This window comes from Thalassophryne amazonica, chromosome 15 (assembly GCF_902500255.1).
Source record: "Thalassophryne amazonica chromosome 15, fThaAma1.1, whole genome shotgun sequence".
Classification (NCBI taxonomy): domain Eukaryota; kingdom Metazoa; phylum Chordata; class Actinopteri; order Batrachoidiformes; family Batrachoididae; genus Thalassophryne; species Thalassophryne amazonica.
Window position 1 is genome coordinate 44,182,625 of NC_047117.1, and position 16,345 is coordinate 44,198,969.

General features: G+C 43.3%; 1 protein-coding gene across 1 annotated transcript in view; it reads right to left on the minus strand.

Moving 5' to 3' along the window:
* Positions 1–16,345, minus strand: part of LOC117526537 (procollagen galactosyltransferase 1-like) — a 69,164-nt gene that overhangs the window by 14,664 nt on the left and 38,155 nt on the right. Inside the window, exons 7-8 of the mRNA XM_034188599.1 lie at positions 3,581–3,657; positions 3,399–3,505 (exon numbers count right to left, since the gene is read on the minus strand). Coding sequence (XP_034044490.1) covers positions 3,399–3,505; positions 3,581–3,657 — 184 coding nt within the window. The remainder of the gene's footprint in view (positions 1–3,398; positions 3,506–3,580; positions 3,658–16,345) is intronic.

The following is a 16,345-nucleotide window of genomic DNA, read 5'->3' on the forward strand; positions in this document are numbered from 1 at the left end:
CACACACACACACACACACACACACACACACACACACACACACACACACACACACACACACACACACACACACACACACACACAGAGAGAGAGAGTCCACTTGGCTATTATAATATAGAAAAATAACACAGTAGAAACAGGCATCAAACTGAGAAGCTGAGAACTGAGATGACTGCAGGACCCCCTGAACCACCTGCCCCCACCCCCCCAAAAGACCAACTCACACCTGTTTTCTGGGCGTAGTATTTTTGCTTCATGTATTTACTATGTTAGGCCTAGACAATAAGCATTTTGCGCCAGTTGCCCTACTTATCACATGGCGCACCCCAGGCTTCGTGTCTGCACCTCAGTATACGCTGAAGGGGCAAAGCAAAAGTGTATATGTGGTGGGGATAATCTGGAAAAATTATGAAAAGCTACTGAAAAGTGAGACAGTTTCCTGCAATTTAGCTCAAACTCCCTAAGATGGATCTCATTTTTTCCTAATTTGAACCTTGCTAATAAATTTTCTTGCTTTGTGCAACCCGCCATATAGGACTGCATGCCTTGTCTTTATATGTTCTTACACTGATTTGATGCTTTGGTTGTTAGGCACCATTAGCTATTAGTCTAGACAGAATTCATAAAAGGGGGCTTTATAAAAGGTTAACCAGCATTTCTCTGTAGAAGTATATCAGAATTAATATCAGGGTAATTTTTGATCCTACGTTGTCCTTTGAGCTCCACATTAGAGATATTATGAGGACTGCTTTCTTCCACCTGCAAAATATAGTGAAGACGCTGAGCCCCTGACTCATGCATTTATCTCTTCTAGATTGGACTACTGCAATGTTCTATTTTCTGGTTTACCGCTCTCCAGCATTAGGGGTTTCCAATTGGTTCAAAATGCTGCTGCCAGACTATTGACATGAAGCAGACAGTTTGACCACATTACACCCATTTTGGCATCTCACTGGTTTCCTGTCCCTGTGAGATCAGATTTTAAGGTTCTGTTACTAACCTATAAAAGTATTCACGGACTAGCCCCTCCCTACTTAGCTGGCCTACTTAAACCCTACGTACCGGCCTGGGCTCTGTGTTCTCAGGGTGCAAGACTACTTTGTGTCCCTTGGGTGAATAAAAAGCCTATGGGTCACAGAGCTTTCTCTTATCATGCACCTGCTTTGTGGAATGATCTCCCTGCATCAATAAAGCAGTCAGATTCTGGAGAGACTTTCAAGTCCAGACTTAGAAAGCACTTATTTTCCTTTTGTATGGCTAGCATACTGGCATAGTATGTTACTATTGCTTTCTACCCTTTTATATTCATTTTATTAGTAAACAGAGTGGGCCGCGGCCTCAACTATAGTATCTAAAGTCTGTGTCTTTTAGTAAAGCTTTGGGCTAGTGGCTGGCGATCACTTTATTATTTCTTCTGTTTTTCTTGTTTGCTAAATGCTGATAAATTATACTGTATTTGTTGTCTTTCTGCCCCCTGATTCTGTTTTTTTCTTCTCTGTTTAACGTGTGGCTCCATCCAGAGATGGGAGTGGGTGTTTTCCTCTGCAGGCCTCCTGTCCTGGACACCAGCATTGACTCCCAAAATTTTCTGTATAATCTCCTGCATTGCCTATTGTGTTGGTTGCATGGCTCAAGTACAGGGTCACCCCTTTGAGTCTGGTATGCTTGAGGTTTCTTCCTCAAATCATCATAGGGAGTTTTTCCTTACAACTGTCGCCTGTGTGCTTGTGCTTGCTTTGGGAGTTGGTAAGGTTAGACCTGACTTGAGTGAGCACCTTGAGGCAAGCAGACTCGGGGCGCAAATGATGCGATTTGGCGCTATATAAATGAAAATAAATTGAAGTTGAGCATTGTTTTAACTTGTTCAAATGGTCCAGTTCATGGAAAAATAGGACACCAAGCTGACATTTTTATTTTTAGCTTCTAAATGGACAAGAAATGTACAACAGTAGATAAAGGATGTATTTTCCTGAACACCATGACATAAATCATATTACTCTTAAAATGTTGAGCAAACACAATGAGCATCTTAATTTGTCACTTGTGCATGTTCTATGCCATTTCATTTAGAAGTTATAACAGATGTTTGTAATTTATTGACCTAACAGCGTGAACAGCGTGAAATACCGCTTATGAGGAACAAACTCCTAACAAACAGTGCATGCATTCTGATGCCCAGGTTATGTTTCTTAAATTATGACCAACTCATCAATGAACATTAGACCAAAAGACAAATTAGACCAAAATAAGAATTAAAGACAATTATTCAACAACCACATAACAGCAACATGCATATTTGCTGGTTAGCAAGAATATATTTTATGAACTGTCATTCAAACATCGATCATGTCCTACTGCTTTTGCTTTTCTTAAAGATGATAAACTTGATATGTGAAAACAAGCAATATTCAAAACTGAGACAGCAATATAAAATCACATTGGGCATTAGCTCAAACACTGAAATACTATGAAATTTTGCCTATTTAGGAATACATTTCTAAGTACGTTTTTCCAATGAAAAATTTTAAATCTGAGCTTGGTATCCATTTTTCCAAGATTCAGGAGACTTTATTCCATCCAAAAAGTGTGGATACCATCTTAACTCAAAAATGCCACTTCCTGAAAAAAATGGTGATAAGTGGTCTAGTCTATCCACCTTATTCTTTGCACCCATGAGGCTTTGTGTGAATTATGGATGAGACTTCAGGTATGAACTGGAACCGCCATTTGTTTACATGTTATCCACTTTCCACAAGGGTTAGAGATGTAAACAGCAGCTGTCACAGCTCAAATGAAACATTACAATCCCGTTGTCTCCAAATACAAAGAGGTGGGAGGACGACATGAAGAACTGGCCTAAGATAACATACCAAGTATATAGCTCTTGTCTGGATGGACGACTTACAGAAAGCATTAACTAACGAATTTCAAGCTGTACTGGACAAACGGACAAATTACTATCAACCCCTGAATGTGTTTGCATATTATGTTAACCATCCAATCAAAAGCATTCATAGATCTTGTACAAGCAGGCTTATATTTGCTTACAGACAATAAGATTGATGGCTTATGTATCAAAATTTTGTATCAAATCACAAGGAATTATTTGATATTCACTAATATTGGAGCATTTCACTGAGTTCCACAAAAGTATCTAAACTCTGTACCCAGTTCTGGAAAACAGTCAATTAAAATCCATACCCACCTAATGCATGAATAATGTACACAGAGAATGCAGATGAATTTTAGTCATAGAAAAGCTAAAACTGTAGTTATGGTAACCTTTAATTCATAAAAGTATATTTTGGCATGTTTCTCTCCGACCTGCCTATCACTATCCATCTACGTCACATTGTCAGAAGAGAAAGGCGGTGGGAGAATGAAGATGAAAAACGTACTTGCCATCGACAGCAACAACAACCTTACAGCTGATCTCCTGCTCATGCAGCGTTCTTAGCATTCGCTCTCGGCGGTCAGCTCGACGTTCCAGATTTATCATAAACACCTGTACACACAAACACAGAAACTAATACACACACTTAGGTTACTGAGAGGTTATGCTGTACATGTCACAGTTTACCTCATCAAAGCCCATTTTGTTAAGCTCCTTGCGAGGGAGCATCAAGAAGCTCGAGGGCTCCAAAGGAGGATGATTAACTTGAAAAGGCAAATTGGAAAAGATTAGAAAGTACATAATGTGACAGAACAGAGGGTTACAAACTGCAGTCAAGTGGTACTTCCGGTACACCATGTGCCGAACTTGAGCCTTCACCAGACGTCACTCACTACATTGGAGGGAAAACAGGAGCTCAAACGTTTTTGTATATATATATATATATATATATATATATAGGAACAGAAACAAAAAAAACAAACAAAAAAACAAACGACAAGAATATAAACAATGTGGAAGTAAAAATGTAAAAATGCAGTCCAAAGATATACTAAGTATTCATACAGACACAGACTGCAAGAAGTCTATAAAGGGTTGTCAAATGTTCTGAAACAGTGACAGACTGTCCTTCAGCAGATATCTTATTTTCTCCAGATGTAAAGTGTTGGACAGCTCTCATAGGCGCATTTTAGCATTAAATTTTTAATGTACTTCTTACCTGGATTGTCAATAAACTTTTCTTAAATTAAATTTCATTAATAAAATTATTTAAAAAAATGAATTTATTAATTATGATTAGTTTCTACCAATTGGCTATTATAATACAGATCATTCAACATATGCAAGCATCCAAAATAAAATGTTTAGAAATGGCATGTTGAAAATCCTTTGCTCTGATTTTTTTTTTTTTTTTTTTTGCTTTTTTTTTTGTGGGGGGGTGGAGAGGTGAGGGGCATTTTCCATGACATTTCCATATTTTCTAATTTGGTGTTGAAAGGTAAAGGGCATTATTAAGGCAGAAAAATATGCCCAAGTAAATAACACATACAAGAATCTGTATAGATAAAACACATTTGACCTGGATGATCATTAGGGTGCCGTTGTTGAGCAAGGCCCTTAATCCCCCAGTTGCACCCAATGTGCAGTGTCTTGCATAACACCACCCTGACATTGGACTATGAGTGACTGGATGAATGTGAGATATCATTGAAAAGTTAAGCCCCCGTCACACATAGCAAGAATGTGGAGGAGCCATTCCCACACGGCAAATATTTACATGATCCAACGCAGTCAGCAGAAAAAGAGGTGTGGCCCAAACGCATCGAGACTGCCTCGTGCGCACCTGCAGAATGCAGCCCAAACATATTTCAGACAACAGTCAGATGACACAGTCTGCTATCAGACATTGGAGCTATCACTCACCCACTCAATCAAATCTCCGCTCATCCTCACAGTCCCAGTGCTAAGTTGACCTCTCGTCAGTGGGCGTCTCGCATGACCGCGTGCGCGCGTGTATATGAGTAGAACAGGTGATTCGAGTGATGAGTGCGTGTCCACTCAGCTGAGCGCGTGTGCTCACAAAGGCTGAGGTAGCTGCTGCGCACACACGTGCAGAACAGGTGATCAAAGCAGTGTGCGAGTGTGTGGCCGAAATGTTCGCTCAGCTGTGTGTATATGTGTTCATAAACACTGTACCAGCCACTCCATGTGCACACATGTACAGCTGGACTCCTAACTGTTGATGATTGTGCTGTCAGTGCGCCAACTTCCCACATGTGCGCAACTTTCAGTCAGAGCCAGTGGACTTTCTCTTTTCTCTTTTTTTAAAGTGTTTTTTAGTGTAATTTTACTTGATATGCATCTTAACACAACTGCAGTTGGATTATCGGTGCAGGACGGTGCTTCACATGGGACTTAATTATATCAAAGGTGGATTCTGCTTTGGTCATCTGATCGACAGCACACTGTTATGTGCAGACGCAGGTTGAGAAGCGGACCAACGTCTGACCGAACCCAGCGCTAAATAACCAGAAAGCGGTTCCACAAACAAAACGATTTTATTTCCCCTCCAGTGCAATAATTAGTGTACAACATAAATATTTGGTTTGTCTGGCGGAGTGAAGGACGGCGCGCTCTCCAGCGCCCAAAAGGACCGAAGCATCGGCGCTTCTGGACTCAGATTCACCGCCAAACACCCCCCAGGTGGACATGACAAACTGACTCTGTGAAGGATGGAAAAGGTGAGGTAAGTCAACAGAGCTACAGCAAATATCTTTCAGAGGCACACACTATCAGCAACACATTCAGGTCTGAATTTAAGCTTTATGTAAATGAGCAGCTTCTCACAACAGGTGGAGGATCATCAGTCCGTACGCCACGGCAGTGAGAAGCAAACTGCACAATTCTCATCAATGTTCAAATATACTGCGTAACAAAATGCCAAATTACTATTAACGATCATTCAGACAATAATCACCTCTGATGTGTGCTGACAGCATGTGTCCCTCACCCGTCCTCCTTCACAGGCACGATGTGTCAAACCCTGGCGCGGTCCTCAGCGTCTCACAAACGAACGTCACAAGGTCGAGTTCCCGGCAATTCAGCTTGAACCACTCATGGCTTAAATGCAGAACGCCATCTCATTATCTGCTTCAGCTGAAAGTCTTTAAGTTTACACGTGAGCATCATCCACAGGTGCTGTGAGTCAGTAGGCCTGCACGTGAACATCCTCCACAGGTGCAGCTAATAATGCTGATGAGGGTGAAGGACTCTTCTGCCAGCACCGTCTCCACAGACAAAAACCAGTTTGCATACCACCTGGAGAGCAAAGAAAAGAAAACAACACAAAAACATCCAGCCAAACCCCCCAACACACAACAGTACCCCCCCATCAACGGGAAGCCTCCCGGTGACCGAACAGACCAGGCCCGAGAACAACACCTCCCTCCGGGGTCCATGACAGAAAGCAGACGGCAGGACAGGGCACTGCGGCTGGAAGGCCAGCTGGCATCAACAAAAACCCCAAACAAGTCCCATATACAACCCAACATAGAAGAAAAACACAAAATCCACCCAAATCCTCCCCAGGGGACCGTCCCATCCAACCCCGGGAAGAAAAGAAAAACTCCCAAATGCAATAACCCAACACAGCCCCAACAACACAATACAAACATAAATTCACAAAGAAAAATAACAAACAACCCCCCCCCAGAACAATATGCAGAGCCCCCCCCCCCCCCAGAAGACCTTTACCGCCAATTCCAGGAGAGAACAACCAAAACCGGAATCTTACAGAGGTCCCCAGGTTTACACGGAGGGACAGCGCCCCCCAGAGGACCGTACCATCAACCCCAGGAGGCACCCTCCCCACAACGCAGGAACCCCAGAACCGGCCACACTTGGTTAATCGGCCCCACAATCAATTCCCCCCCAGAGGACCGTCCCATCGACCCTGGAGGTGGAACCTGGAAGGAAACAACAACCACACAAAAACACAACCCCCGGCGGACTTCATTAAAACACCCTGGGGGCAAAATAAAACAACTGTCAAACCCTGTTACCCCCCCCCAGCACCCCGAAAGACCCCAGATCACTCCCAGAGCCTATCGTTAGCCCAATTTTGGCGAACGGCACAAAACTACTAAGCTGGGGAAGGAAACAGGAAAAACTAACCCGGTCCCATCCCCGAAGCGCAGCGGAAAACGGGAAAGACGTCCGGTGCCCCAACCCGACCATACCACCAGCCTATCGGGAGGGGTGGAACTACCGAAATGGCGAACGGCAACAGATCGGCCCACCACTCCGACTGAGGTATGTTCCCGCTGCACCACACCCCGGTAACACCAATGACGAACGGTCAAAGGCCCACCGGGGCTGGAGAGGAACCGGGCCCTAACCAAACCCAAAAAAACGCCCCTGACAACCCCCCCCCAGGTGCAGAGGTCTTCTGAGAAACGCTCAGCGTGACCAACCTGCACCACCCCACAACCCAAAAGACAAAACGGTCTCAGAGCAATGTGAGGTTGGGGTTAGGGAAGCAGGGAAATAAAAAACAACAAAACAAAATGACCCAATCCTCAAACAGAAAATACCTAAGTCCAAATAATGAAAACAAACGATTACCTGAGTCCAGCCGAGCTCCGAACTGCCAGTCATTCACTCCTCCGGAACCGCCTAAAAATCCCCAAACAATTTATAACCCCTTACAAAAAAAAAAAAAAAAAATAGCCCAAATAACTAAACAAACAAAGGGTTTTTTTTTTTTTTGTGTGTGTGTGTGTCCATTTTTATGCCTGTCCCAGAACACCTGGAGATACGTCATCACTATCTTTCTTGACACTTATGTGACCGGGGCAATATGGCGGCTTCAGCTCGTCCAAGCTGCATGGGCTCATCCGCAAGAGGAGCCAGAGGTCCCGTCGGAGGAGTCTCAGTGGGGCGAAGAAGAGGCAGCCCAGATCTGTGTCGGGGAAAGCCCCGAGACGAAAAAACCCGCTCTGATGTCCGTCCTCTCTCGCGTCCACGGTCCTTTATCCGATCATCTAGACGAATAACCAAAGATATTAGTTCATCTAAATCTTTTGGTTCGTGACGGACTGCTAGCTCGTCTTTTAATGGATCGTTCAAACCATCTACAAACACTCCTCTTAAAGCTGCGGCATTCCAACCGGACTGAGCAGAAAAAATTCGGAAATCCACGGAATAATCTGCCGCACTCCGCCTCCCCTGCCTGAGATTCAGCAACCGTTGGGCAACGGTATTTGTTTTCACCGGATGGTCAAAAACCAAGCGGAACTCCCGGGAGAAATCCTTAAAGGATCCTAACAATGGAGAGTTATTACTCCACAACGCAGTGACCCAAGCTAAAGCGTCACCTCGGAGCAAATTTGTCACATATGAGACACGACTACCATCAGAAGAGAAGAAAGCCGGTCGCTGAGCAAAAACCAGAGAACACTGCATCAAAAACGGAGCACAGGCTTCAACGTTTCCCGCATAAGGCTCCGGATGACAAATGATTGGTTCGGAAGCCGAATCTTTGGGTGACGGAGTTATCTGCACCGGTATCGATGGTGCCGCAGCTGGAGCAGCAGGAAGCGGAACGGCTTGCGCTGCAAGCTCCGTAACGCGGGCATCTGTTTGTTTAATTTGGTTTGCGAGATGCTGTAATTGCTCCCATATTTTCTCCAAGTGTTCTTGAACTCTTTCGGCAAACAGAACCGCTTCTGCCGCTGGGTCCATTTTGGAATGGCCGGGAACTACTGTTATGTGCAGACGCAGGTTGAGGAGCGGACCAACGTCTGACCGAACCCAGCGCTAAATAACCAGAAAGCGGTTCCACAAACAAAACGATTTTATTTCCCCTCCAGTGCAATAATTAGTGTACAACATAAATATTTGGTTTGTCTGGCGGAGTGAAGGACGGCGCGCTCCCCAGCGCCCAAAAGGATCGAAGCCTCGGCGCTTCTGGACTCAGATTCACCGCCAAACACCCCCCAGGTGGACACGACAAACTGACTCTGTGAAGGATGGAAAAGGTGAGGTAAGTCAACAGAGCTACAGCAAATATCTTTCAGAGGCACACACTATCAGCAACACATTCAGGTCTGAATTTAAGCTTTATGTAAATGAGCAGCTTCTCACAACAGGTGGAGGATCATCAGTCCGTACGCCACGGCAGTGAGAAGCAAACTGCACAATTCTCATCAATGTTCAAATATACTGCGTAACAAAATGCTAAATTACTGTTAACGATCATTCAGACAATAATCACCTCTGATGTGTGCTGACAACATGTGTCCCTCACCCGTCCTCCTTCACAGGCACGATGTGTCAAACCCTGGCGCGGTCCTCAGCGTCTCACAAACGAACGTCACAAGGTCGAGTTCCCGGCAATTCAGCTTGAACCACTCATGGCTTAAATGCAGAACGCCATCTCATTATCTGCTTCAGCTGAAAGTCTTTAAGTTTACACGTGAGCATCATCCACAGGTGCTGCGAGTCAGAAGGCCTGCACGTGAACATCCTCCACAGGTGCAGCTAATAATGCTGATGAGGGTGAAGGACTCTTCTGCCAGCACCGTCTCCACAGACAAAAACCAGTTTGCATACCACCTGGAGAGCAAAGAAAAGAAAACAACACAAAAACATCCAGCCAAACCCCCCAACACACAACACACACAGCGCAGCTGGGTGAAAGGGACCAGCTGTCTGCGCTGTGGAACTCGGGGTATCGGAGGTGAGTTACAAGATTATGTCATCATGTGCTGGGCAAACATTTCCACATCAAACCTGCTACAGACTTGGGAGCTGAAGGTGTAATAATACCTACGTAACATGTAATAATACCTGCGTTACAGTGGTGACATCCCGGTTCAGCTGCGTTGCTGGGCGCTGCACCGAGCCTCTGACGCACGCACAGTGCCATATACAGTGAGGAAAATAAGTATTTGAACACCCTGCGATTTTGCAAGTTCTCCCACTTAGAAATCATGTAGGGGTCTGAAATTTTCATCTTAGGTGCATGTCCACTGTGAGAGATATAATCTAAAAAAAAAAAAATCTGGGTAATACACTAAGACATCATGGGTTAAAATCATGCATGGCATGGAAGCACACGTCCAGACCCATCTTAAGTTTGCCCATGACCATTTGGATGATCCAGAGGAGTCATGGAAGAAAGGTATGTGGTCAGATGAGACCAAAATAGAACTTTTTGGTCTTAATTCCACTTGCCGTGTTTGGAGGAAGAAGAAGGTTGAGTACCATCCCAAAAACACTGTCCCTACTGTGAAGCATGGGGGTGGAAGCATCATGCTTTGGGGGTGTTTTTGTGCACATGGGACAGGACGACTGCACTGTATTAAGGAGAAGATGACCGGGGGCATGTATTGCGAGATTTTGGGGAAGAATCTCCTTCCCTCAGTTAGAGCATTGAAGATGGGTCGTGGATGGGTCTTCCAACATGACAATGACCCGAAGCACACAGACATGATAACCAAAGAGTGGCTCCATAAGAAGCATATCAAGGATCTGGAGTGGCCTAGCCAGTCTCCAGACCTAAAACCAATAGAAAATCTTTGGAGGGAGGTCAAACTCTGTGTTTCTCAGTGACAGCCCAGTAACTTGGCTGATGTAGAAAAGATCTGTGTGGAGGAATAGGCTAAAATCCCTACTGCTGTGTGTGCAAACCTGGTGAAAAACTACAGGAAACATCTGACCTCTGTAATTGCAAACAAAGGCTACTGTACCAAATATTAACATTGATTTTCACAGGTGTTGAAATACTTATTTGCAGCAGTAACATACAAATAAATTATTTAAAAAAAATCATACATTGGAAGGCTGCTTCTTTGTGTTGTCAGACTGCACTCTACTGGTGCTTGGCTCTCACTGCGATATTGTATCACTTCCTGTTCCGGAGCACAGCGGTGTTTTGCTGTATCTGTTAGCTGTTTAATCTGCGTAGTTAGATTGATCTAGATAATTAGATAACGATTTATTTCACAGTGTAATCTTCACGTGCCTTAACCAAAGCACCCTCTCTGCTGAATCACCTCTAAATTATTTTCACATTCCTCACTGTGTGTTTTTAGGAATCAGCTAACTTAGCGCAGCTATTAGCTCTTAGCTGGTTTAACATGGCGGGTTCTCCTGTCTCTCCCGCACTTTTCTGCTCTGGGTGTGAAATGTTTAGTTATTCCTCGGCCTCCTTTAGCAGTAACGGTACTTGTAATAAGTGTAGCATGTTCGTAGATTTGGAGGCCAGGCTGGGCGAATTGGAGACTCGGCTCCGAACCTTGGAAAATCCTACAGCTAGCCAGGCCCTTGTAGTTGGTGCGGACCAAGGTAGCTTAGCCACCGTTAGCTGTCCCCCAGCAGATCCCAAGCAGCCGGGAAAGTAGGCGGGCTGGGTGACTGTGAGGGAGAAGCATAGTTCTAAACAGAAGCCCAACGTACACCACCAACCCATTGACATTTCTAAACATTTTTCCCCACTCGGCGACACACCCGCCGAGGATCAAACTTTGGTTATTGGCGACTCCGTTTTGAGAAATGTGAAGTTAGCGACACCAGCAACCATAGTCAAATGTCTTCCGGGGGCCAGAGCAGGCGACACTGAAGGAAATTTGAAACTGGCTAAGGCTAAGCGTAAATTTGGTAAGATTGTAATTCACGGCGGCAGTAATGACACCCGGTTACGCCAATCGGAGGTCACTAAAATTAATATTGAATCGGTGTGTAACTTTGCAAAAACAATGTCAGACTCTGTAGTTTTCTCTGGGCCCCTCCCCAATCGGACTGGGAGTGACATGTTTAGCCGCATGTTCTCCTTGAATTGCTGGCTGTCTGAGTGGTGTCCAAAAAATGAGGTGGGCTTCATAGATAATTGGCAAAGTTTCTGGGGAAAACCTGGTCTTGTTAGGAGAGACGGCATCCATCCCACTTTGGATGGAGCAGCTCTCATCTCTAGAAATCTGGCCAGTTTTATTAAACCCTCCAAATCGTGACTATCCAGGGTTGGGACCAGGAAGCAGAGTTGTAGTCTTACACACCTCTCTGCAGCTTCTCTCCCCCTGTCATCCCCCCAATACCCCATCCCCGTAGAGACGGTGCCTGCTCCCAGACCACCAATAACCAGCAAAAATCTATTTAAGCATAAAAATTCAAAAAGAAAAAATAATATAGCACCTTCAACTGCACCACAGACTAAAACAGTTAAATGTGGTCTATAAAACATTAGGTCTCTCTATTCTAAGTCCCTGTTAGTAAATGATATAATAATTGATCAACGTATTGATTTATTCTGCCTTACAGAATCCTGGTTACAGCAGGATGAATATGTTAGTTTAAATGAGTCAACACCCCCGAGTCACACTAACTGTCAAAATGCTGGAAGCACAGGTCGAGGAGGAGGAGTAGCAGCAATCTTCCACTCCAGCTTATTAATTAATCAAAGACCCAGACAGAGCTTTAATTCATTTGAAAGCTTGACTCTTAGTCTTGTCCATCCCAACTGGAAGTCTCAAAAACCAGTTTTATTTGTTATTATCTATCGTCCACCTGGTCGTTACTGTGAGTTTCTTTGTGATTTTTCAGACCTTTTGTCTGACTTAGTGCTTAGTTCAGATAAGATAATTATAGTGTGTGATTTTAACATCCACATAGATGCTGAGAATGACAGCCTCAACACTGCATTTAATCTATTATTAGACTCAGTTGGCTTCGCTCAAAATGTAAATGAGCCCACCCACCACCTTAGCCACACTTTAGATCTTGTTCTGACATATGGCATAGAAATTGAAGACTTAACAGTATTCCCTGAAAACTCCCTTCTGTCTGATCATTTCTTAATAACATTTACATTTACTCTGATGGACTACCCAGCAGTGGGGAATAAGTTTCATTACACTAAAAGTCTTTCAGAAAGCGCTGTAACTAGGTTTAAGGATATGATTCCTTCCTTATGTTCTCTAATGCCATATACCAATACAGTGCAGAGCAGCTAGCTAAACTCTGTAAGTGAGATAGAGTATCTCATCAATAGTTTTACATCCTCATTGAAGACAACTTTGAATGCTGTAGCTCCTCTGAAAAAGAGAGCTTTAAATCAGAAGTGCCTGACTCCGTGGTATAACTCACAAACTCGCAGCTTAAAGCAGATAACCTGTAGGTTGGAGAGGAAATGGCGTCTCACTAATTTAGAAGATCTTCACTTAGCCTGGAAAAAGAGTCTGTTGCTCTATAAAAAAGCCCTCCGTAAAGCTAGGACATCTTACTACTCATCACTAATTGAAGAAAATAAGAACAACCCCAGGTTTCTTTTCAGCACTGTAGCCAGGCTGACAAAGAGTCAGAGATCTATTGAGCCGAGTATTCCTTTAACTTTAACTTGTAATGACTTCATGACTTTCTTTGCTAATAAAATTTTAACTATTAGAGAAAAAATTACTCATAACCATCCCAAAGACGTATCGTTATCTTTGGCTGCTTTCAGTGATGCCGGTATTTGGTTAGACTCTTTCTCTCAGATTGTTCTGTCTGAGTTATTTTCATTAGTTACTTCATCCAAACCATCAACATGTCTATTAGACCCCATTCCTACCAGGCTGCTCAAGGAAGCCCTACCATTAATTAATGCTTCGATCTTAAATATGATCAATCTATCTTTATTAGTTGGCTATGTACCACAGGCTTTTAAGGTGGCAGTAATTAAACCATTACTTAAAAAGTCATCACTTGACCCAGCTATCTTAGCTAATTATAGACCAATCTCCAACCTTCCTTTTCTCTCAAAAATTCTTGAAAGGGTAGTTGTAAAACAGCTAAATGATCATCTGCAGAGGAATGGTCTATTTGAAGAGTTTCAGTCAGGTTTTAGAATTCATCATAGTACAGAAACAGCATTAGTGAAGGTTACAAATGATCTTCTTATGGCCTCAGACAGTGGACTCATCTCTGTGCTTGTTCTGTTAGACCTCAGTGCTGCTTTTGATACTGTTGACCATACAATTTTATTACAGAGATTAGAGCATGCCATAGGTATTAAAGGCACTGTGCTGCGGTGGTTTGAATCATATTTATCTAATAGATTACAATTTGTTCATGTAAATGGGGAATCTTCTTCAGAGACTAAGGTTAATTATGGAGTTCCACAAGGTTCTGTGCTAGGACCAATTTTATTCACTTTATACATGCCTCCCTTAGGCAGTATTATTAGACGGCATTGCTTAAATTTTCATTGTTACGCAGATGATACCCAGCTTTATCTATCCATGAAGCCAGAGGACACACACCAATTAGTTAAACTGCAGGATTGTCTTACAGACATAAAGACATGGATGACCTCTAATTTCCTGCTTTTAAACTCAGATAAACTGAAGTTATTGTACTTGGCCCCACACATCTTAGAAACATGGTGTCTAACCAGATCCTTACTCTGGATGGCATTACCCTGACCTCTAGTAATACTGTGAGAAATCTTGGAGTCATTTTGATCAGGATATGTCATTCAAAGTGCATATTAAACAAATATGTAGGACTGCTTTTTTGCATTTGCGCAATATCTCTAAAATTAGAAAGGTCTTGTCTCAGAGTGATGCTGAAAAACTAATTCATGCATTTATTTCCTCTAGGCTGGACTATTGTAATTCATTATTATCAGGTTGTCCTAAAAGTTCCCTGAAAAGCCTTCAGTTAATTCAAAATGCTGCAGCTAGAGTGCTGACAGGGACTAGAAGGAGAGAGCATATTTCACCCATATTGGCCTCTCTTCATTGGCTCCTGTTAATTCCAGAATAGAATTTAAAATTCTTCTTCTTACTTATAAGGTTTTGAATAATCAGGTCCCATCTTATCTTAGGGGCCTCATAGTACCATATCACCCCAATAGAGCGCTTCGCTCTCAGACTGCAGGCTTACTTGTAGTTCCTAGGTTTTGTAAGAGTAGAATGGGAGGCAGAGCCTTCAGCTTTTAGGCTCCTCTCCTGTGGAACCAGTTCCCAATTCAGATCAGGGAGACAGACACCCTCTCTACTTTTAAGATTAGGCTTAAAACTTTCCTTTTTGCTAAAGCTTATAGTTAGGGCTGGATCAGGTGACCCTGAACCATCCCTTAGTTATGCTGCTATAGACTTAGACTGCTGGGGGGTTCCCATGATGCACTGAGTGTTTCTTTCTCTTTTTGCTCTGTATGCACCACTCTGCATTTAATCATTAGTGATTGATCTCTGCTCCCCTCCACAGCATGTCTTTTTCCTGGTTCTCTCCCTCAGCCCCAACCAGTCCCAGCAGAAGACTGCCCCTCCCTGAGCCTGGTTCTGCTGGAGGTTTCTTCCTGTTAAAGGGAGTTTTTCCTTCCCACTGTCGCCAAGTGCTTGCTCACAGGGGGTCGTTTTGACCGTTGGGGTTTTTCCGTAATTATTGTATGGCTTGCCTTACAATATGAAGCGCCTTGGGGCAACTGTTTGTTGTGATTTGGTGCTATATAAATAAAATTGATTTGATTTTATGTAAATTAAGATGTTTTTTAGGTCGTGTTAGAGTAGAAAAGCCTAACCGGGGACGGGAGTTGTAAATTAGCACTTGTTGCTATACTATATCACATCAGCTACAAGCTTTGATTTGTAGCTATGTCTGATTGTATTGTCCCTGTCAAATAAACTAATAAATAAATAAAAGTAAATAAGGTTTTGAATAATCAGGTCCCATCTTATCTTAGGGACCTCATAGTACCATATCACCCCAATAGAGCGCTTCGCTCTCAGACTGCAGGCTTACTTGTAGTTCCTAGGGTTTGTAAGAGTAGAATAGGAGGCAGAGCCTTCAGCTTTCAGGTTCCACTCCTGTGGAACCAGCTCCCAATTCGGATTAGGGAGACAGACACCCTCTCTACTTTTAAGATAAAGCTTAAAACTTTCCTTTTTGAAAAAGCTTATAGTTAGGGCTGGATCAGGTGACCCTGAACCATCCCTTAGTTATGCTGCTATAGACTTAGACTGCTGGGGGGTTTCCCATGATGCACCCAGTGTTTCTTTTTATTCCCATCTTTTTGCTCTGTATGCACCACTCTGCTTTTAATCACTGGTGATTGATCTCTGCTCTCTTCCACAGCATGTCTTTTTCCTGATGATCTCCCCTCAGCCCCAACCAGTCCCAGCAGAAGACTGCCCCTCCCTGAGCCTGGTTCTGCTGGAGGTTTCTTCCTGTTAAAAGGGAGTTTTCCTTCCCACTGTCGCCAAGTGCTTGCTCATAGGGGTCGTTTTGACCGTTGGGGTTTTTCTGTAATTATTGTATGGCTTTTGCCTTACAATATAAAGCGCCTTGGGGCGACTGTTTGTTGTGATTTGGCGCTATATAAATAAAATTGATTTGATTTCCGGATTTTTTTTTTAGATTATATCTCTCACAGTGGACATGCACCTAAGATGAAAATTTCAGACCCCTCCATGA